This window comes from Phaseolus vulgaris, chromosome 2 (genome assembly GCF_000499845.2).
Source record: "Phaseolus vulgaris cultivar G19833 chromosome 2, P. vulgaris v2.0, whole genome shotgun sequence".
Taxonomy (NCBI): Eukaryota; Viridiplantae; Streptophyta; class Magnoliopsida; order Fabales; family Fabaceae; genus Phaseolus; species Phaseolus vulgaris.
In genome coordinates, this window is record NC_023758.2 from 39709029 (window position 1) to 39731787 (window position 22759).

Sequence of the window (22759 nt, forward strand, 5' to 3'; positions counted from 1 at the left end):
TAGAAGCAAATTCCAAAACGTAAAATTCATCCAAAAACGGAAAGAGTATGTAATAAAGACTCAAAAATACTTTCGTTTTTCTAGAGTCTGTTTTTTTTTTATTAACAAAAAAAAGTATGACCACTTCAAAGTGGTATAATCTTTATACAAGACAAAACTTGAACGAAAATGTGTCTATTCATGGAGCCTTTATTCCATAAACAACGTGCCCATTGAACACTTGTTAATTATTTATCAGAAAAAAAAAATTTCTTTACATTTTCTTTACATGATAATTCTGATATGTACTAGTGAGGAATGTTTGATCAACCAAATGTTTTAAGGTATACGTCAGTTAGGTCGATGATTAGGAGTTAGGTAATTCATCCTTAAACATGGTCCAATCCCTTAACTTGACCCAATAAAGAAAGTCCATCACAGAAAATATAAATAATGCATATTCCAAGAAACAGGTACGTCATTATCTACAGTACTCTGACAACCAAGTGTCAACCTTTTTGCTGACTTGAGTGTCAGAGTGCCTTCTACAGGTACCCCCCATTTGGGAATCACTAGGGGGTCGAGAGATGAGGCTAGGAAGGACAGGTGAGGAACAAGCAAGGGAGTTGAAGAGCAGTACGACCGACAAGAAGGAAGAAGGCGAATCCTCTCAATAGTTCTCCAGACCTCAACCCTTACACGAGAACAATTGGGCACCCATCATAGGGCCGAGAGAAAATCAAGTTTCAGACGCTAGTAGATGGTATCAATCTGAAGCATGACAAGTGAGAGGATGTTTGAGGCTGACCAGACGACATTGTTACTGTCTCTACAGAGAGAGATGGTTGAGGTTAGAAGAAGGAACGAGGAAGTGAGTAGGAAGAACGGGCGAGAGATTGAAGCTCTCCGCATGGAGAACGAAGACATAAAGAGTAAGCTGATCGAGGGATCGTCCATCGTGCCGACTAATCTCGTCGGTAAGTCGGTCACCTCCCCTCCCAACCCAAAAGCGATTGAGGAGACTAAGAACAAGGCCCCCACTCAGAAGATGGATGGCGAGTCCTGTCCTAATAAGTCGATCCGCACGACCGGTACAGTGGATTCTGTGCGTCGACACCCGTTTACCGATTCTATCATCGGAGTCCCACTTCCAAACAAGGGGAAAGGCTTCAACATGGACCGCTATGATGGCACGACTGATCCAGATGAGCATACGGATGCGTACACCACGCACATGAGCTTGTACACCGCTAACGATACGGTCATGTGCCGAGTCTTCCCCACATCGTTGAAGGGAGGAGCTCTCAGCTGGTTCATAAAACTCCCTCCCAACTCCGTCGACAGCTTCACGACACTGATGTCTAAGTTTGAGACGTAGTTCGTCACGAGCCACCCGCATCATCTCACCTCCATCGCTCTAGTTGGTAATCGTCACGAGAAGGGGAGTCTTTGAGAACCTTCGTCGACAGATTCAACAAGATAGTGAGGAGCATTTGGAACCTTAGCCCGGATGTAGCCATGCACCATATGTTGATAGCTCTGCATCCGGAGTCGTTTGCTGACTACCTCTGCATGCAACCGGCCAGAAGCTTGGATGAGCTCTAGAAAAGGATCACCAAGTATGCAGTTGGAGGAACTGAGAGAGTTCCTCAACCAAGCCCGTGCGGAGGCTAGTGAGGAGAAAGGGAAGGACGAGAAGGAGTGTCAAGGTCAACCAACCAACCGAGGAGATAGGAGAAGGGACAACCGGGGCAGCCAGTTCTCAAGATATACCCCCCTGACAACCGAGAGGGGGAGGATTTTGGATGAGGCTCTCGGCGTTGAGTTGATCCCTCCACCGAGGAAGGCATCAAGCCCTGAAAATGGCTACTGTAGGAAACAGTGTCAGTACCACAAAAAGAGTGGGCATTCCATCGAAGAATGCCAAGTTGGACATCTATAGTGTTTCGTCTAAGGTGCTTGAAGCACGAGACGGTCCCCCAGGCGGGACCAGCCCACGAAGCGAAGAAACTACTCCCCTCAAAGGGCCAGGGATGACCACCGACCAGAGCGTCGACCGCCCGCGCAGGGACGACCCTTCTCAGGAAAACGAAAGAAGGGACCGCAAGGAGATCATAAACACCATCATTGGAGTGTTCGACGGCGATAGAAACTCCAACAGTGCCCGGAAGAAGCACCTCAGAGTCGTGCACCAGGTGAATGATTTCGTCGATTAGACACTTTCGGAAGATGCAAAGTGAATATCATGATATTTTCACTCTCCTCCCCCTTGACTCGGTTCCTCCTCAACAAGAGAAATGTTATACACTTGCCCATTAATCAAAAAATCATTTGCCACCCCTACTTTACAGGATTTAAGCAGGCGAACCTGGATTCGAGCATACTCCAAGTTCTCCCACGACGATGTAGTCTCATCAATAGTAACCAAAGACATCACTTCTCCGACCACCTTGGATAAGCAATCCTTGTTCCACAAAGGTAGAGGTAGACCATAGCATCTGACCCAAACTACTTTGTGACTCGCTACATATGATTCAGACCACGGTTCTATATCATCAAAAACACTAGCGAACCATTCATTGTTTAACTTAATAATATCTTTCATTCGTTCGCATTCTTTAGGAGTTAAGAGGACAAGATTATCTTCCATGTATCTCACTTTAACCCTATACATTCCCTTTGACAAACTCTTCACACAGAGATGCAAAGTTGAACTCTGAAGACATCCACCCAACAACCCTATTAGGGATCCAAGGAGAGACATATGACGTTGTTTCAATGATAAGGCCTTTCCAAACATCTTGTTGGGTTTTTTAACGACTTCAACGTAAGAATGTTTCGCCTTATGATCCCTACGAATCTACTTTCCCTTTAGTACTCTCCAAATCTCCTTACCCTTCGGCTTCTTTGGTGCAAGGTTGGAATGTTTTCTCACTTTACTAACCGTTTGAGCGTGACCAGCTCTCCTATGCTTCGGTAGGTTGACATATAATTTCATGTTGCCAATGTAGATTTTGATTCAGCTCCTTTTCCAACCTAGCCTTATTTGCTACAGTAAAAAACTTCACAAAATCGAACCTTCTTCCCAACCTATTAAGACGTCTTGAGATGAACACCTCTTTCACTCTAGCCCATCTCTGAAAATCTTAAGCATGTTGTATTCCCCATGACTGTATGGAAAGTTAGAGAAGAAAAATGTAGAGCAATTATACATCAACAAGAAATTTTTGTATTCCTCAGGTTTTCTCCAAGACTCCTCCCTCTCCCACCGCCATCGTCTCTCTCTCATAATCTCCCTCATTGGATTATGATCGTGATATGATATTGTTGACTGCTTGGAGTTGTTGCATGTATTCTAGTTCTAGGAAATTTCTTGGTACCAAGACTAAGTATACGTATGGGAGGAGATACATTACGAGTACTCTTAATGACTATAGTATCTATATTACTCACATTTTGGAATATGTGACTTTGAGATGCTTGTTGATACAAAAACAGAAATCTTCGGTGATCAACTTAGCTTAATGAAAGATATTTGGAAAAATTGAATGAATGTAGTCAATATATAGTTTGATCTCGCCAGTGGGTATTGGAGTTATCAAGATTGTGAAAGGGATAATAAAAGATTTGTTAATTTTGAAGAAAGATTTAGAAACCTTGATAATTCTTCGAGTAAAGGGATGTTCATTGTTTATTATTAATGTCTTGGTAGCTAGTTAATTTTGAACTTTTATATTTTTTTGTTCTAAGACCGGTGATCTTCCATATGTTAATGTCGTTGCTTTAGTTTTATTTCAAAATAATAATTAAATATTTATATTTGGACGAATGATCAATCATATTATTATTTAGATTAACAAAAATATATCTTGACAACCTGAATCAGTATATAATTAGTTATGTAGTAGGGAATAATAACAACGTAAGAATCTTTTCGTCATTTCCTGCAAAATGAAATTTTGAACAAAGAAATATGATTAGCTTATCACTTCTTTAATATTAATGACACTATTATGAGAAGGTTTCATGTTACCACCTTGTTCTAGATAGTAATGTTATAATTTTAATTTTGTTTCATGTTACTAAGTTGTAGCCAGTAAATAGTTTGGTAGAATAGGAACATGATTTTGTAGGTCCAAAACAATCTCAACTACTTTCTTAAGTTGCACAATCAATTTTCTTAACCGATTATTTCGCTTACAATTCAACATCGAGTGTACCATTACGTTGGATTATACGAAGCAAAATTGTGGTGGCTGTAGAAAACGGTTAAAAGCAACACATGAATATTTTGTATTAAATATTGATATAAATCTGTGTCACACAATTATTTTAATTTAAAAGTAGACATAAGATAAGACAATATGACATAAGATAAGACAATAATGCATAGTAGTTTGTTAAAATCGAAAAGAAAGGTTGGATAAATATAGAAATTCCAGAAGTCATATGTATTAATAATTCGAATAATGTGGCACCTTAATCTAGAGGGAAGGAAGCTGTTTAAGATTAAGATGGTGTTATTTTTAGGCATAAGCCAACCCAGCACATCAAGGTTCCTGCAATATCAGTTAGCCGTTGATGATGAAGACACAAAGCGTAAACACTAAGCCATACCCAAAGACTCAAACTAATCCATAACAGAGAAAGAGGAAGGAACCTTTATAATCCTTCCTCTTTCCATTTTCCTCCTCGGCTCTCTCTTCTGAGAAAGTTCCATTGTTATTATCATCTCGTTTTCCGTTATCACAAATTATTAGCATAACCCCTAATTGCATGCATGTGTACGTGCATGCTCTCAAAATTTCTATCATCACCAACCCAGTTAATGTGGATATATTCATCTCTCTGAGGTTTCAACAATATTTCTCTCCTTCTTCCTTCTATGCAATTATTTACATATCTTTTCCTTTTCTCTTCTAAATTTATTTTCTGAACCTTGTCGTAGGATTAATTTCAAGTCTGTATTGGATATAAGACATGGCCACCGCGGGCTTCTGCGGTTTGAAGCCATTACTCTTTCGACGCAAGACAAATAACATTCTTGAGGTAAAACTTTAGTCTTCTTTCCATCACCTTCTCTCGTTAATAACACATTCATGTCTGTAAGGAAACCTGAGGCTATGTTAGGTGCAATTTGCTAAAATAAAACTAGTCTGTGTATATACATTTTTATCATGTCTTACTTTTTTATATATGATGCGTGGTTCCATGGTTCAAAATTGAAGGAAATTTTTTGAAGATGCTGGAATTTTAAGCATTAGTTATATGACATAATAATAGAATGCCTATGGACACCGTTCACAACGTATATACTACACCTTGCAGGGACTGAAAGGCACTCCTAAGAAGTCTTCAAAGGCTAAGAGCAAAGCAAATGGAGAGTCGTTGGAATTGTCATTTGTAGGAAATGACCAATTGATTCTAATGGTGGAGATCCATAAGAAGATCTTGGCATTCAGAGACCTCATGGACCTTGCTGCATGTAACAGCTCTGCTTCTTTACGTGAGGTGCTTTGTAATTTCTTTCCATTCAGAGCAATGCCAGCATTTCCTCCCTATTTTCTTGCCCGCTTCACAAATTTGTCTTTCATCTGTCACACTGCAGATGGTCATGAAAACCCTGCAAGATCTTCAAGGGCTTTACCCAGGTAGCATACCAAAACATGAAGTCTCAAAGATTAAGGACAAGCCTATGGACCAGGTTTCAACATTTAGTTGCTCCTCATGTCATCTTTATCATACTGAAATATTATGAAACTTGGAAAAAACGTTTTCTGTTTTCTATCTTCATGCAAAACTGTTATTTTATTTACAACTTTATCCTATTTTCAAAGATTTGTGCTTAAAACAGTGATTTTTTTTCCTCTGGAAAAACAGTTGAAAGATTGAAAATAGCGACAACTTTGTAATTAAAAAGTGAAAACAAAACACGTTTTGTCGGAGTAAACAGGCCCTTTACAGAATACTAAATGAGGAGTGTTTACTGCAGGCTATGGCCTATTTCTGCAAGGCTTTGAAGTCTCTTGGAGAGTTGTGGATTACGAATAATGATTGGATGAATAAGCTCAATGTTGTGTTACCATTGTGCAAGGATAACAGCAATATGCGTGAATTGGGTATGTATGGTATTAGTAGTCTTATTGTTCTTGTGAAATGATTTATTGGAAAAAAGGAAGGAAAAAAAGGCCTAATTGAGATTTACAATGGTCAAAGTTGACGCCATTTCCATCACTCAAGTTCTTTCATTTGTTTTGCAGGAGAGACCATGTTGACCACTCTAGATTCTTTGATGAAGTTAGCAAGTGAGAGGTTTGACAAAGAGGAAGATGAGCATAAGAAAGAATTCAGCTCACGATCTAATTCATTTGGAAAATATAGATCGACCTCCTTTTCAGATAGCAGCAGCTCTTACTGCTCTTCTCCTGTCACACCTAAATCTGTTCTCCCAGAGTTCATGAAATACTCTTCAAGATCTGGAGACAGTCCAAGAAGCTCTTGTTCCTCACCTCTTCTTCTGTCTCTCAGAGTTCAAGCTGTGGGAAAGTTGAACCCAATTGATATAAAGCGCTTGTCTTTTCAGATGTCACCAACACATGTCCATAAGATAGAGCAGGAATACACCAGAGAAATAGAAGTGGATGACAAGGCTTCAAATCATGGAAAAGACTCACCAGAAGAGCTAGTGTTTCACTTGGACACAACTGAGGAATTGGATAGCCCAACTAAACCTTTTGCTATAAAGGAAGTAAGGCTATCACTATCTACCAATCACACAGAACCTCAACAAAAATCTCCTAAACCAGAAAAAACACCTCTTGCACAGCAAGAACCAGAACCTGTATCTTCACCTTCAGTTACACCACCAAGCCCAAGCCCTCCCCCTTCCCAACCTTCCATTCCACAACCTCCCCCACCACCTTCCCCACCATGCATGATAAAGATGAAGACTATACCAGCCCCACCACCTCCTCCTCCACCTCTTGCACCGTCCAAGATAATAACAAATGTAACATTATCAACCCCAGTACCAACACCACCTCCACCTCCTCCTCCACCATCAGCACATAAAGCGGAGCAAAGTGAAGCAGCAGTTAGGATGCTTCCACCACCACCACCACCATTGCCTCCAAGTTCAGGTTCAGCAACAACTGCTACTCCTCCACCACCTCCACCACCCATTCCCTTGAAAGGTGGATCAGTTCCAGCACCTCCGCCAACCGTGCCAGGTGGTCCAAAAGCAGGTGGCCCTCCGCCACCACCTCCTCCGGGAGGAGGAAGATGCTTGCGCGCTAAGGCAACTACTAAGTTGAAAAGATCGACACAATTAGGCAACCTGTATCGGTCCCTAAAGGGAAAATTGGAAGGGTCTAGCCTGAATGGAAAATCTTCTGCTGGAAAAAAGGGTGGTATTGGAGGAGCAACCTCTGGAGGGAAACAAGGAATGGCTGATGCTCTAGCAGAGATGACAAAAAGGTATGGGTTTTAAACCATGGCGCAGCAATAGGAACTTCTAAGCTACGATGGAAATATAATATTCACAGATCCTAACCCATAATATACTTCAATTTTTGTTTACAACTATAATATCATAAACCTATTCCCTTCTTAAAACCATTCATAACTGAATAAATTTCATTTTTTTTACTATGCATGCTTCTGCACCTTGTTTGAAGTTGTATTAGAATTTTATAACTTCCGGTAAAGATTTGCATACTTTAATGATGCGTATCGTTAAAGTATGTAAAATATTGCTATCACATCCGAGAAGCCAATCAAAGTATGATTGCTTTTTGGAGCTTCTAAGTAGGTAATGCATTTTATTATGTTAAATTTGTAGGTATTAAACGTCCCACTTCTTGAGCACTTTCGCTTATCTTTCCCTTTACTTAATTAATTAGATCCTCTTACTTCCAACAAATAGAAGAAGATGTTCAGAATTACACAAAGCAAATCTTGGAGCTGAGATCTACCATTACTAATTTCAAGACAAAAGATATGACAGAATTGGCCAAGTTCCACAAAGATGTTGAACTCGTTCTTGAGAATCTAACTGATGAATCACAGGTGAGTTAAGAAAATCTGCGTTCATATAGTTTTCAATTCCATTCATTGCTGCTGGTTCTTTCATTTACAACGCTAAGCAATTCCTCTGCTGCATAGGTACTATCACGGTTTGAAGGATTCCCCACAAAGAAGTTGGAAGCTTTAAGAATGTCAGCAGCACTGTACAATAAATTGTACTCAATACTTACCGAGCTTCAAAACTGGAAAATAGTACCTCCCATGGCTCAGCAACTGGACAAGGTTGAGCGATATTTCAGCAAGGTAATCCAAAATCATCAAATTAATTTGACAACCTCTGTGCAAATTCATTTCTAAATTCTAACCCCAAAAGAGCAAAACACAGATTAAAACAGAACTAGATGCCCTGGAACGAACCAAAGATGAAGAATGTAAGAAATTTAAGAGTCACAACATCGAATTTGACTTCCACATTCTCGTAAAGATCAAGGAAGCGTTGGTGGACGTTTCCTCCAATTGCATGGAGTTATCACTTAAGGTATATCCAAGTTAGAACAAAAGGAGATGAACATAACACAATAAAACACTTTTGAGCAAACCATGAAACTAAATTGGGTTAATTTATTTTTTGAAACTGAATGCAGGAGAAGCGCAACTCTGGTGATAAGAAAGATGGAGTAAAAAAGGGAGGTGTATCAATTCTTTGGAAAGCGTTTCAATTTGCATTCCGGGTCTACACATTCGCTGGTGGTCTTGATGATCGTGCTGACAACCTAACAAGAGAATTGGCACAGGAGATAGAGAGTGATCCCAACCAACCATGACACAAATGGTTATATATATATATAGTTGGACTTATGCTTTGTATATTTCGGGTAAAAAAATGAGATGGTGAGGTTCTTTCTGCATATTGATCATTAACCCCCTTTTTAGTGTCAAAGCCATTTGTATATTAATGATCATTGGCGATTTGGAGTTATAATTTTTTAAATTTTGATAGGAGCTATTCATGCTTGCAGAGTTCTGAAAATAATTGCGGGAACTCTGCTGAAGCATGAACCTAAGCCTGTACTTTAGTTTCCTCTATACATATCTATATACATATTGTATATTTATTATATACATATTGTATAGTGGACTGTTATTTCACAGCGATGAATTCCCTTTTGTCCCTTTTGCTTTCATCCTATATATTTGTACCAATCATCAAACATTTGTTGACAAAAATTCATGGTAATGGTTTATTACAGAAACAAGTACCAAATTTCGTTTGTTTTCATCAAATTCATGGTAGTGGATCATCTGTGGGTCATGTACATGTCTCTATAGGATGGTCTGCTAGACCTTAAAGTTTAAAGTTCAAGTTGCATGATGAATCTCAACAATTGCCAATGAAGTTAAGTATGTAGCTAATGAACACCTTGATCAAAAGTTAGAGAGAATGAACTCTTTCCAACAATTTCTACCAAATGATAATAGAAAACAAGGACACGGATTGAAACATGAAAAAGACGTCATATCACGAATGATTGATAAATTAAAGAGACTAGAGAGAATTTCTCTCATAAAACAAAAGGTTATATTCAATAAAATAAGTCTTGACATTCCAAAGTAAATACAAGCCTATTTATACTAGGGACCAAGAATAGTAGGTTCACCAGCAATTAGGATAATTCAATAACTCATATAGTTAATTGATAAAATAATGTTCATAGAAGTTTCTAGTTACAAAATAGATATAAATACAAATGTTTAATTAAAAATTAAAATTCAATTAAAATTCTTATTTCAACCTCAGGTCTTCTTCTTGCCTTTTATCCATACACTCATCAACACTAAAAGAAAATGATTAAATAGAAACTAATTTTATATGTCAAAATAATTAGTCACTATATTGATTAAATTAGAGATCATTTTATAAATTACAAAATTATTGATATCTAAAATAGTTTCGATTATTAATAAAAATGTATAAAATGATTTCTAAATTGGTATCTAACTATTAGGTTTTAGCTAATAACTACTTATGTTCTAAATTAGTTTTTATTAGTCTTTTAGAGATTAATTTAGAATCTAAAATATTAGTAACTAAAACTTTGGTAACTAATTTAAAAATCATTTTATAATATTTTATTAATAATAGAAACTACATTACATATCAATAATTTTTTATTCTCTAACTTAGTATCTAATTTAATCAATCTAATATAACTAATTATTTTTGTTCTCCTTGTAGTGTCAATACCTAACTTCAAAAGATATTATGATATTCCTTAGTAAGCTTGAGAAGAAGGGGTATGTATTCAAAGTTGAAAACGGGTAACAAAAAGGTAATGAAGAGGTCCATGGTTACAATAAAGGGTCTGAGGAAGAACAACTTGTATGCCTTGAAAGGTATTGTAGTATTTATTTTAGAATCTACTACTTAGAATGCTATCTTTTCCAAAATAGCCTTATGACATAAAATGTTCAATCATGGAAGTGAGAAAATCTTGGTTGAGTTGCAGAAGCAATGATAAAGTTGATAGGTTAAAATTTTTTGAACATTGCAGGGCTAGATTCAACATTTAACAATAAAGAATGAAGACTTTGGACTACGTTCATGATATTCTGATAGTTGTCTACTACTCCCTTGCACTTCGTTTCCCTGTCTTTCCAACTTCTCGTTTTCAATTTATCCTCAATTTCATCACTTTGTTGCCTTTCTCCTGTTGATTTTGGCTTAATCCTAAGTCTCACATCGATGGGTTCATTGTTTGGAAAGGAGGTTTGAGGGTTATAAATTAAACTCTCTTCCTTCAGTGTTAAATATCCCAATTTGTAATATCTTCTCCCATAATAATAAAAGTGAGCTGTTTTTGCTGTGTTCGGAGATTAGGCTAAATTGACCGAACTCCGTTAACAATTTTCTGGTGTGTTTTTTCCTCTTTATCTCTTTTATTATTTCGCTTTATTTATTCAATATTATTTGTCGGGTAGCTCTGTTAGGGTTCTGTTTTAGTGGGAAAATTACCCATTTTTTCCAACAAGTGGTATCAAGAGCCGAAGGTTCGCCCTTGGGTTGTTTGAAATTGTTTGTAATATTGAATACAATATTTTGAGTTTGTGATGGCAAGAGGTCGTCAGCAAAGTCACACAAAGGGGAGAAGAGGGAGGTCTAAGTCTAAAGGTCGGGTCGTTGCCAAAGATGAGTGTGCTTTCTATCATGAGAAAGGACACGTGAAGAAAGACTGTCCAAAACTGCAGAACAAAGGGAAGGCTCCGCAAGATGCAAATGTTGCAGAATGCAAAAATGATGTGGAATCAGATATCTCTTTAATTGTCTCGCTTTCAGCATCATCGTATCCAGATGAGTGGATATTGGATTCAGGTTGTACCTATCATATGTGTCCCATTCGGGATTGGTTCTTTGAATTTCAAGAACTTGATGGCGGGTTTGTTTACATGGGTAATGATAATCCATGTAACACAGCTGGGATAGGTTCAATCAAGCTGCAGAATCATGATGGATCCACCAGAATTTTGCGGGATGTACAGTACGTGCCAAAGTTGAAGAAGAATCTCATCTCATTGGGGGCTTTAGAATCTAAAGGCCTAGTTGTGACGATGCGAGATGGAATTCTTAAAGCAACTTCAGGAGCACTGGTGATGTTGAAAGGCGTGAGGAAGAACAATTTCTATTACTACCAAGGTAGTACAGTGGTGGGGACAGTAGCGGCAACAACTTCTAGCTCTAAGATGGATGCTGAGGCAACGAAGTTGTGGCATATGAGGTTGGGACATGCTGGAGAGAAATCCTTGCAAATTCTTACCAAGCAGGGATTGTTGAAAGGTACGAAGGCTTGCAAACTTGAATTTTGTGAGCACTGCAATTCACAATACCAAGGGTATTCTGGATTATGTGCATTCAGATGTGTGGGGACCTGTCAAGACTCCGTCAATCGAAGGTAGGCATTATTTTGTCACTTTTGTGGATGATTTTTCCAGGAGAGTTTGGGTGTTTACTATGAAGAACAAAAATGATGTGCTTGAAATTTTCCTTAAGTGGAAAGCTCAAGTTGAAAACCAGACAGGAAGGAAGATTAAGGTTCTCCGAACAAACAATGGAGGAGAATACAAGAGTGATCCGTTCCTGAAGGTATGCCAAGATTGCGGCATAGTTCGACACTTCACTGTTAGAAAAACACCACAGCAGAATGGGGTGTCAAAGCGTATGAACAAGACACTTGTGGAGAAAGTTCGTTGTATGCTGTCTAATGCTGAGTTAGGCAAAGAGTTTTGGGCTGAGGTTGTGACATACGCTCAACATCTCGTCAATCGTTTGCCATCATCTGCTATAGATGGCAAAACCCCGTTAGAGGTATGGTCTGGAAAACCTGCAACTGATTATGATTCTTTGCATGTTTTTGGTTCTATTGCATATTATCATGTGATTGAATCAAAGTTGGATCCACGGGCAAAGAAGACTCTTTTCATGGGCTTCAGTCCTAGAGTGTAGGGATACCGTTTGCGGTGTCTAGAGGCAAAGAAGACGATTATCAGTAGGGATGTTACCTTTGATGAATCTGCCATGTTAAAGAAGGTAAATCCAGAAGAAGCTGATAGTACTCCACAACAGGTGGAGTGTGCCTGAAAGCAGGTGGAGTTTTGAGCCGACAGTGGTGATCCCAACACAAAATACCACAAGTGACTCTTCTATGGCAGAAGAAGAGTCAAATGAGGAAGAGGTTCCTACCCAAGAATCTCAACAGCAATCAGCGCCAATTGCAGTTAGAAAACAGAGACGAGATATTCAGAAGCCTGCTCGTTTCATGGATATGGTTGCCTATGCACTTCCAGTTGTTGATGACATTCCATCCACTTACCCAAAAGCCATTCTTAGTTCAGAGAGTGGTAATTGGGTAGGTGCGATGGAAGAGGAGATGCAGTCTTTGAAGAAGAACAAGACGTGGAAGCTGACACAATTACCAAAAGGTAAGAAGGCAATTGGGTGCAAATGGGTATTTGCAAAGAAAGAAGGATTTCCTAATAAAGAAGATGTTCGCTACAAGGCAAGGTTGGTTGCTAAAGGCTTTGCTCAGAGGGAGGGAATTGATTATAATGAGGTATTTTCTCCAGTTGTTAAACATTCCTCCATTCGAATTTTGTTGGCCTTGGTAGCACAATTGAATTTGGAGCTTGCTCAACTTGATGTAAAGACCGTGTTCCTACACAGTGATTTGAAGGAGGAAATCTATATGACTCAACCAGAAGGATACAAGGTTGATGGTAAAGAATATTGGGTTTGTAAACTTAGCAAATCGTTGTACGGACTGAAACAATCTCCGAGACAGTGGTACAAACGATTTGATAAGTTCATGAAGGATCAGAAGTACAAGAGAAGTAAATATGATCACTGTGTGTATTTGCGCAGAATTGAAGATGGTTCCTACATTTACTTACTCTTATATGTTGATGATATGCTGATTGCAGCAAAGAGCCAAGTTGAGATTGATAGGCTAAAGGCTCAGTTGAGTAAAGAGTTCGAGATGAAGGATTTGGGGGAAGCCAAGAAGATTCTCGGCATGGAGATAAACAGGGACAGAGAGAGGGGAAAACTTTGGTTGTCACAGAAGCAGTATTTGCAGAAGGTACTACAACGTTTTGGTATACACGAAGATATAAAACCTGTAAGTACCCCACTTGCTCCTCATTTGAAATTGAGTAGCCGTTTATCTCCGACGACTGATGAAGAACGAGAATACATGGCGAAAGTCCCATATGCAAATGCAGTTGGAAGCTTGATGTATGCAATGGTGTGTAAGTGACCAGATATTTCACAGGCTGTGAGTGTTGTTAGCAGGTACATGCATGATCCGGGCAAGGGTCATTGGCAAGCTGTGAGATGGATTCTACGGTACCTCCAAAATACCTTAGATGTTGGATTGACATTTGAGCAAGATGAATCACTTGGTCAATGCATAGTTGGATATTGTGATTCTGATTATGCAGGTGATTTGGATAAGCGACGATCTACAACTGGCTATTTGTTCACTTTAGCAAAAGCGCCAGTTACTTGGAAGTCTACCTTGCAGTCTATGGTGGCTTTGTCTACGACAGAGGCAGAGTATATGGCGATTACAGAGGCTGTGAAGGAAGCAATTTGGCTTTATGGGTTGCTTAAAGACTTGGGAGTTGGTCAGAAACAACTTGAGTTATATTCTGACAGTCAGAGTGCTATTCATTTAGCAAAGAATCAAGTCTTTCATGCACGGACGAAGCACATTGATGTTCGTTATCACTTTGTGCGTGAGATTCTCGAAGAAGAAGAGATTGTTCTCCAGAAGATTCACACTACGGAGAATCCTGCAGATATGCTCACCAAGGTGGTTACAAGGACCAAGTTTGAACATTGTTTAGACTTGGTTAATATCTTGCACATTTGAAGTTGGCGCCCGGAGGCGCAAATTTGAAGCACTGCAAAGTTTGTTTTTGTTATGTTTTGAGAAGATTTGTTTTAGGTGGGACTTGAAATTAAGCCAAGGTGGAGATTTGTTGATTTTGGCTTAATCTCAAGTCCCACATCGATGGGTTCATTGTTTGGGAAGGAAGGAGGTTTGAGGGTTATAAATTAAACTCTCTTCCTTCAGTGTTAAATATCCCAATTTGTAATATCTTCTCCCATAATAATAAAAGTGAGTTGTTTTTGCTGTGCTCGGAGATTAGGCTAAATTGGCTGAACTCCCTTAACAATTTTCTGGTGTGTTTTTTCCTCTTTATCTCTTTTATTATTTCGCTTTATTTATTCAATATTATTTGTCGGGTAGCTCTGTTAGGGTTCTGTTTTAGTGGAAAAATTACCCATTTTTCCCAACATCTCCATCCTTCAACTTTTCATTTGCTCTTTCTAAATCACAAAAATTCCCAACTTCACGTCTCTTGTGCTCCTCATGTACGCTCTTGTTACTCTTGTTTTCTTTCATCTTTTCACCTTTTGTTAGCTTCAGGTTCTATAGTTGTTCCCTTTCCTCTATTTTTTCTTTGAAACCTTGTGTTAATAGTGCACTAATTCATGGACTATTACTCCATTTATCCTTGCTACAAACTTGATATACACTACAAGAAAAACATGAAATAGAAACCAATTTTAGAGACAAAAAATAATCAGTTGTTATAGTAACTAAATTAGAGACCATTTTAGAAACTAAAAAAAATAATTTCTATTATTATTAAATGATTTCTAAATTGGTATTTAATTAGCTACCAAGTTTTTAACTACCAATTATTTAAATTCTAAATTTAGTAACAAAAACATTGGTTGCTAATTAGATACCAATTTAAAAACCATTTAACAATAATAGAAACTAATTTAGAAACTAAAATGGTCTCTAATTTAGTCAGTATAGCAAATAATTATTATTTTTTTTAAAAATGATTTTTATTTCATGATTTTATTGAAGCATTCAGTATTGAATAAATTTGAGAGTATTTGAGAGTAAACTTGTTATATTATGGCTTTTCTTTTTTGTCTACTATATTTATTTGCTAAACAATTTCAACCCTCTATTTATTTTATTTAATTTTTATTGTTAATTTTTATGATTTAAAAACAAATTTTGAATACGGTTTGATTAGATTAACGATTAGATCTGTTAAGAAATGACATTAACTAATTTTTTTATATATTAAATAGTCTAACATTACGTTAAACCATGTACACAAAAATTATTTTAATATGATTGAGGAATGAAAATAGTCACCCTACACCCTACATAGAATAACTCAAACAATGATGTTAGTTTAAGTATACTAAGTAAGGTATAATGTGACCGATCTATATAATGCTTGTTTTGTACTTTTTGAGTTTCCTCTGAATTGATAAAAGTAGTGTTAGTGTATAGACAAGAGAAACGGCACAAAAGGATATATATGGTTATTATTTGTGGGACTCACATGATCTATGGCTGCATAAATTGCTGCTCCTCATTGGTTTATTTGAGATTGCAGCAATAATCATCACACAATCCTTCTATTATAAGACAGACGCCAAATCTTTGATAGGTCCCTTTCAAATTAAAGATATTTCCTCGAAATAGCTTACATTTCTTATTTACAAAATATTATTTTAATTATAAATCTTATTAATATAAAAGGATTTGCGTTAAAATAATTTCTTTATTAGTAATTTTTTTTTTATAAACAATAACAAATGTGAACCACTTATCAACCCTTATACAAAAAATATATAATCCAACGTCTAAGAGGACCCTCCAAATTAAACCGGCAAAAACACATTTCACACTAAGAACCTAAAAATATAAAAAAAAAAAAAAAACATCAAATAACCAAACGAATACATTCCAAAGGTTCCAAACACCAACTGGAAAAGGAAATCGAAGCAATGTGCAATTTTGCAGAAATCTAAGACCAGACATTTGCTTACTTCAAAGTACAAACTTCAGTCGCGTCCCTGTTGAAAATAATAGAATTTTTGTGATTTCATATTTCCCCCACGACCCCCCACCCAAATTGTATTCCACACTTCATTAATCAAATCAAATAACGTATTCATCCTAAATTGAGCAAAGTTCGACTTAGGGTCATTGTGAGACACAAACGACAATCTCAGTCACTCGAAACAGAGACACCAAACCCGCCAAACAAAATCACAGTTAAAAAATAAGTGACGATATAACTCTTCCTCCTTCCCACACAAACTTTCTAACCATACCTCCGTCTCAGTAACCTTTTTAAACAACCTCTCATTATAAATGTTCCGGCATCCATCACAAGTACATTTTATATAAATATAAAAATAATATATTTTGATTCACGTTACTAAAACACTGAAAACAAAATCTATATAGAATCAAACATGTGTTAAACTCCAGAAAAAGATTAAACATAATGAAATTTTATTAAGTAAATTACGCTAAACATTCTTAAGATCTAGTAAAATTTCACTGTTTTCTTTACATCAACATTTTTATAAGCAAATATAAACTCAATCTTTTCTTATAAATAAAATTTAATTTTGTTTTCTTAACATCAACATTTCTTATAAAAAAAAGTTATGATGTAATTCTTTTAAACAGTAAAAATTTAGTGTATTGTATAAAAGGTTATAGTGTAATTTTTTTTAAACAGCAAGTTTAATGTAAAAATCAAGGAATTAGACACAATTAATATGTTAAACTCAAGGTTAAAGGTCAAATTGGTCCTGTATCTGCAAAATAAAGCGTTATTTACTCCATTTTTGTTAATAAAACAATCAAAAACTACTTTTTTTAAATTGAATATAGTAAGATCATTATTTGTGCTCTAAATTAAACATGTTAATACAAATTTCAAATTATTTGAACGATGAAATCATTATTCAGAACACCTTTTGAAGCATGCCATAACTATTTTGTTTACAATGACTTATTCTCATTCCGTTTCAAACTCTATCTTTATGCCCTGAATTGTGACAAGTCCTTTTCCATATTTTGGCACCAACGTCACCACAATACTATCATCATTTTCAGCTTCCAAATCTTCTAACAAATCCGTTAATCCCACTCTAAAACAGGTTTTCACCTTCATGCTTTTGTGCAAATGAGTATGTGGCAAACTCACAAAGCTTCCTGCAAACTCACTATTGCTTGCTTTTATCACCTCGTCATCTTCGTCGTTGATAAACACATCAAACTTCACAGCTTTATCCCTTCCAAACTCAATCCCATCAATCACCAACACTTCTTCCTCTTCTTCCTTCTCCTCCTTGCTCCTCAACAGCTTTGGCCTTTTCACAACTATGCTTACCTTTGAATCCAAACTCAGAGGAAACCTTACACTGCTTGACGTAGTGGTCTCAGCAGCCCGTGCTGCAGTAACTCCAAAACTTTTTGCCAATGCCACCTTCTTAGCTTTAGACATTCTGGGCTTAGGCTTCTTCTTGAGCCATGGAAGATCAATATCTTGGTAAACATACCCCAAATTTCTCGTGTCAAGGGAATCTTTCACCTTTACACGCACAAGGTTCTTGTTTTCATCATAGAACAAAAAGCTAGATTCTAGCCAATCAGGATCAGTGAAATCCCTTCTTTTCCCACCTGGTATTGTTTTCCATATGCTCCACACTCTATCCACGTTGGCATGGTGAGCATAGAAAATAGGGTCTTTGCCAGCTGAATAGAAGACTCCCATGTCCTCACGGTTAGGCTCTCGGGGATCACCACACCAAGAGTGAACTGGAATATGAGGAACATGCTCTAGGCTCCCAGCACCAGGGTGAGGATCTGAACCAGCACGATAAGGGCTTCCAAGGAAGAGCTTCGGGAGTTTCCCACCCGAGACAACGTTCCTATACATTATAGTAAGGTTACTAGAGATTTGGTCAGCAACACTTTCACTCTGGTTGGGATTGTTATCGTCCTTTCTGTTATAATCTAGGTCTATAAGAGTTGGTGGTTGATGAGAAAGATTCCTGCGAGGGTCATATAAAGGGGAGTTTTTATCTGTGAAAAGGGAAGGCATCGTCATGCCACCTTTAGGGTGGTCCCAGTTCCAAAATGGAATAGCAAAAGTTGGGTCACCAATCAAGCTTCCCAATATTCTCTCATAGAAATAAAGGTAAAAACGATGGTAAGGGAAGAATAGCCAGGAGTTGTGGACTTGTAAGTCAAGGTCAGGAAACCCAACTTGGTGATAGGCACCATTGCAGTAAGCACAATGGATATTAGCTTGTTGGATGAAACTACGAGGGTCTTCAGAAGGAAGACCTTTCATGATACTGAGAGCTTCCTTGTACTTGTCTCGGTAGATATCATCCACTAAATGAGCACCTGGTCTAACCCTAAGGGGTGTTCTAGGTGGAAACTTGAAATCTACAATGGTGGAAGATTTTGGAGGGCAACAATCCGTGGATTCTGCACCTCTTGGTAAATCTGGGGGGCCACAACTTTTGAAGTCAGGGGAAGTTGGAGCAGCAATGGCTATATTGTTTGGAAGAGTGGAAGCACCATAGAGTCCTCCAAACCCAATCAGAAGGTCCCTCCTGTTTTTTGCAGCTACAGAGTTGTGTGATGGTTCTCCTTCTTCGCTTGGTATAGTGTTGTTGTGGTTAGTGTGGCATGAGACTTTGCAAACATAGTGGTGTTTTGGTTTGGTATGTTTGGTGAAGGTGGAAGAAGATGAAGAAAGGGATATGGGGAGTGTGGAGATAGAGAGCATGATATTAATCGCTTATTCCTCTTGTGGCTCCTAATTCTCTACCATACTTTTCACTTTTTAAAGAGAAATTCTGCACATGCTTGGGTTGCAAAAATGAAAAATAAAAAAAATTATCATACACTAAATATTAACATTTTGTAATAGAATTTATAATAGAAAATGCAAAATGTTTCAAATATTAAAAAAAATATAAATTTTTATAAATAATTAAAATATTAATATTTATTGAACATGTACGGGGAAGCATGGGTTGGGTGTCAAATATTTTTGAATAAAAAAATAGTGACATTGACATTCAGCAAATTGGCCTGCGTATCCTCTTCCTAAGAACAGCGCTTTCAAACTTTTCTTATGTGTAAAGACAAAATTTAATACTTTTCTATCTTTCATTCAATTCTTATACAAACTATTATAATAACAATAAATTTACTTCTCTATTATTTTACAAAATCAATATTACAGTACCAACATTTTTCACCCTTAAATTATATTTTTTTTTTCCTTCTCACAAACTAATTACGTTTTAATCCCAAAAAATTTAAGTATTTATTTTAAAATTTTGTTGTGCATGATAATTTATTTCTTCAATATTAATATAAAATTACACTTTATATTTTCACTCATTTTATACTTCCTAATGCGTTTTTTAAATCATTCCAAAAAAAATTCCACCAAGAATAATAAATATCCACACAATTTTAATTTTTTTCTATTTTATAATTTTTAAATCTTCTACAAATCCCAATTGTATTCCACCTTACATAATTCTTTATTTTCTTCCATCTCTCAAACCAAATAAAAACTATTCTCCTCAATTTTAATTAATTATTTTAATAAACATTTTACCTTCAAAAATAATTATCCATTTTTCCTCTCCTTTTTTCTTAATAAGAAAGCAAAAATCTTTCTAAAAATCAATTTTCAGATAGTCTTATTCTAGTGAGGTGTGTGACGCTGGAAAAGGAGAAGGAAGGTGGGAGTTCGGTTCTCACTAAATTTTGCACTGGTTCTAGAGTAAATTTTGGAAAATTTTCACAATTTAAATATCTATTTAAATATTTTTTATAATAGGTTTTCAAATACAGAAACACATTAAAAATTAAATATATGAAAAGGAAAAATAAGATAAAGAAATTATGAGGAAATTAGATGAGAGAAGAGTGAGACATAAAAGGTTAAAACCCTGAAAAGCCAACATCTTCTACCTAATAGCCATGGTTTTGTAGTCGAGATGAGAGACACCAAAATATTATAAAGATGCTGTCTGTCCTTCAAATTAAGTTGTGAGACAGTGATTTGAATTTTAAATAAGAAAAAACAAAAAGTCTTAGTTTACTTGTATGACTTCTATAAAAATAAAACAAAACAAAAATCGTGCTTACAGATATTATTTACTCGTTTTTTTAATTTTTTTTTAAGTTTAGTTATTTCAGTAAATTTGAGTAAAAACTACATTTGTATAATAAAAAAACTAATTGTTTAAGTTATAGATATTCTATATTCTTTTAAAATAATAATAATAATTGTACTGGTAGGATCCGTACGACCGAGATCATGTCTCGACAAACCGATCGACACCAAAAATATCATTACGCTTAAGTGGGATTAATAAGGCTAATCAGTAGTCAAATGTATTCCTAAACAAGACTCAACTCCATGATCTGACCAAATAAGAAAATATCTATAATAACCATAAAAAAGACATAAAATCCAAGAATCATGTACCTCATATACACTGCTCAGGATACCGAGTGTCAAAATACTTAATTTTGACTTGAGCGTCAGAGTGCCTTTTGCAGGTACCATTTGAGCCTAGACCTGTGGAAACCGAAAAGTTGAGAAATGAGGGAGGAGTAAGAAGCCCACTTCGAGAGGAAGGAAGGAAGAGTTAACTAGCCGACCGAGGAGTACTGCAATTGTTCTCTTAGTTCCAACTCCGTTCGAGAACAATTGGCGTCCACCATGGAGCCGAGAGAATCAACTTGGAAAAGAGAGTAGATGGTATCAACCTGAAGCATGACTGATGTTTGAAGCATAACAGATGGTATTGTTCATGTCTCTGCATAGAGAGATGACTGAGATGAAGAGAAGAAATGAGGAGATCATTCAAAAAAATGAGGACGAGATCCTAACTCTCCGAAAGAAGAACGAAGAATTGTAAAGGAAGTTCGGGGAGGGGGACCTTCTGTTGGACCGACCTGTCGGGAGGTCCTTCACCACCCCCACCGGCCCCAAAATTGTTTAGGAGCCGAAAGACAAAATTCACACCCAAGAGGTTAACGGCAAGTCCTATCTTAACAAGTCGATCCCCATGGCCGGTACTTTGGACTCTCTCTGCCGACACCTTTTTACTGACTCCATAATCGAAATACCACTACCGGACAAGTGGAAAGGCTTCAATAGGGATCGTTATGACAGCACGACTGACCCGGACGAGCACATAAACACATACACCATGCACATGAGTTTGTAAACCACGGACGATGTGATCCTATGCCGAGTGTTCCCCACATTGCTGAAAGGAGAAGCTTTGAGTTGATTTATGAAACTCCTCCAAACTCCATTGATTGGCTTGAGACACTAGTATCCAAGTTTGAGATACAGTTCGCCACAGCAGACTGCACCATCTGAACTCCATCGCCCTGGTCAGCATTCGCTAGGAAAAGAAGGAGTCACCGAGGAAGTTTGTGGACAGGTTTGGAAAAGTGGTCATGAGCATCCGAAACCTGATCCCGGATATAACAATGCATCATATGCTCACAGCCTTGCATTCGTGACCTTTCGTTGATAGCTTGTGCATGCAACCGGGTGAAAGCTTGGACGGGCTTAGGTAGTATCCACAAGTTTATGCAGCTGGAGGAGTTGAGAGAATTCAAATATCAGGCCCGAGTGGAAGCCAGTGAAGATATATTTGTTAATTATTGTTAGTTTCCAATAATGAATATTGGTTTCAGCATATATTTGGCAATGTATTTAAAAATAAAAGAATCTCAAATAGCTTTGACTTTCTTCTAAAAATAATACACATCAAAGAGATTGTTAAATAATATGTTAAGCGAAATATGATAACTTACTTCAATATGTTGATATAAAAATTCTTTAAAAAGAGAGTAAACTAGTTGGAATACTCTACTATAACACCTTATTCCAACTTATATAATCCAGATTCATATTTTAAATTATATAATTAGAAATATAGTTACAAACTCAAATTGGCAGTCTCCCTTCCTCACAGTGAGAATATAGTTTAGAGTATCACTCGCCGTTTTCTCTATCCCAAACCTTTCATTTTTCTAATTTGAGTATTTCAATAGCTTTGATAATTAGAAAACCGACATATCAGCAAAATTTCCTTCACATTCCCACTTGTGTTCACTTTTCTGCGTATAAAAAACTTAAATAGACGTTAAAATTAAGACTATTATTCTTGTTATACTATTATGTTCACAACACAACATTCTTCATATTTCTTCGTCAAGCTTGAATATTCTGTGCGGCATTTACGATGTCTGAAAGAAAATACAAAATGTAGAATAAAAAATAATTGCCAAATTTCCCAATA

The 22759-nt window shown here is 36.8% G+C and overlaps 2 protein-coding genes across 3 annotated transcripts; one reads left to right on the top strand and one right to left on the bottom strand.

The window, feature by feature from the left end:
- Window positions 1-4523: 4523 nt before the first annotated feature.
- Window positions 4524-9258, top strand: LOC137809766 (uncharacterized protein At4g04980-like). Of its 2 annotated transcripts, none has more exons than XM_068610848.1 (10): window positions 4524-4832; window positions 4928-5028; window positions 5308-5490; window positions 5588-5683; window positions 5972-6098; window positions 6240-7455; window positions 7881-8046; window positions 8143-8307; window positions 8390-8542; window positions 8649-9258. In XM_068610848.1, exons 2-10 carry the CDS (start codon window positions 4960-4962, stop codon window positions 8826-8828), a joined length of 2355 nt encoding a protein of 784 aa, XP_068466949.1. In that variant the 5' UTR covers window positions 4524-4832; window positions 4928-4959; the 3' UTR covers window positions 8829-9258. The 2 variants fall into 2 exon arrangements, with proteins under 2 accessions (XP_068466949.1, XP_068466950.1); XM_068610849.1 differs by having other exon boundaries at window positions 4577-4832; window positions 5308-5485; window positions 8649-9177.
- An 8051-nt stretch (window positions 9259-17309) lies between these two features.
- Window positions 17310-19379, bottom strand: LOC137812004 (polyphenol oxidase, chloroplastic-like). The gene has a single exon (XM_068613876.1). It carries the CDS (start codon window positions 19195-19197, stop codon window positions 17413-17415), a length of 1785 nt encoding a protein of 594 aa, XP_068469977.1. The 5' UTR covers window positions 19198-19379; the 3' UTR covers window positions 17310-17412.
- Between the last annotated feature and the right edge of the window lie 3380 nt (window positions 19380-22759).

Coding starts and splice junctions, on each gene's coding strand:
- LOC137809766 (XM_068610848.1), top strand. CDS start 4,960: ATGGCCACCGCGGGCTTCTGCGGTTTGAAGCCATTACTCTTTCGACGC. Junction 6,099..6,239: donor CAGCAATATGCGTGAATTGG/GTATGTATGGTA, acceptor TTTGTTTTGCAG/GAGAGACCATGTTGACCACT. Junction 8,047..8,142: donor ATCTAACTGATGAATCACAG/GTGAGTTAAGAA, acceptor TCTGCTGCATAG/GTACTATCACGGTTTGAAGG.
- LOC137812004 (XM_068613876.1), bottom strand. CDS start 19,197: ATGCTCTCTATCTCCACACTCCCCATATCCCTTTCTTCATCTTCTTCC.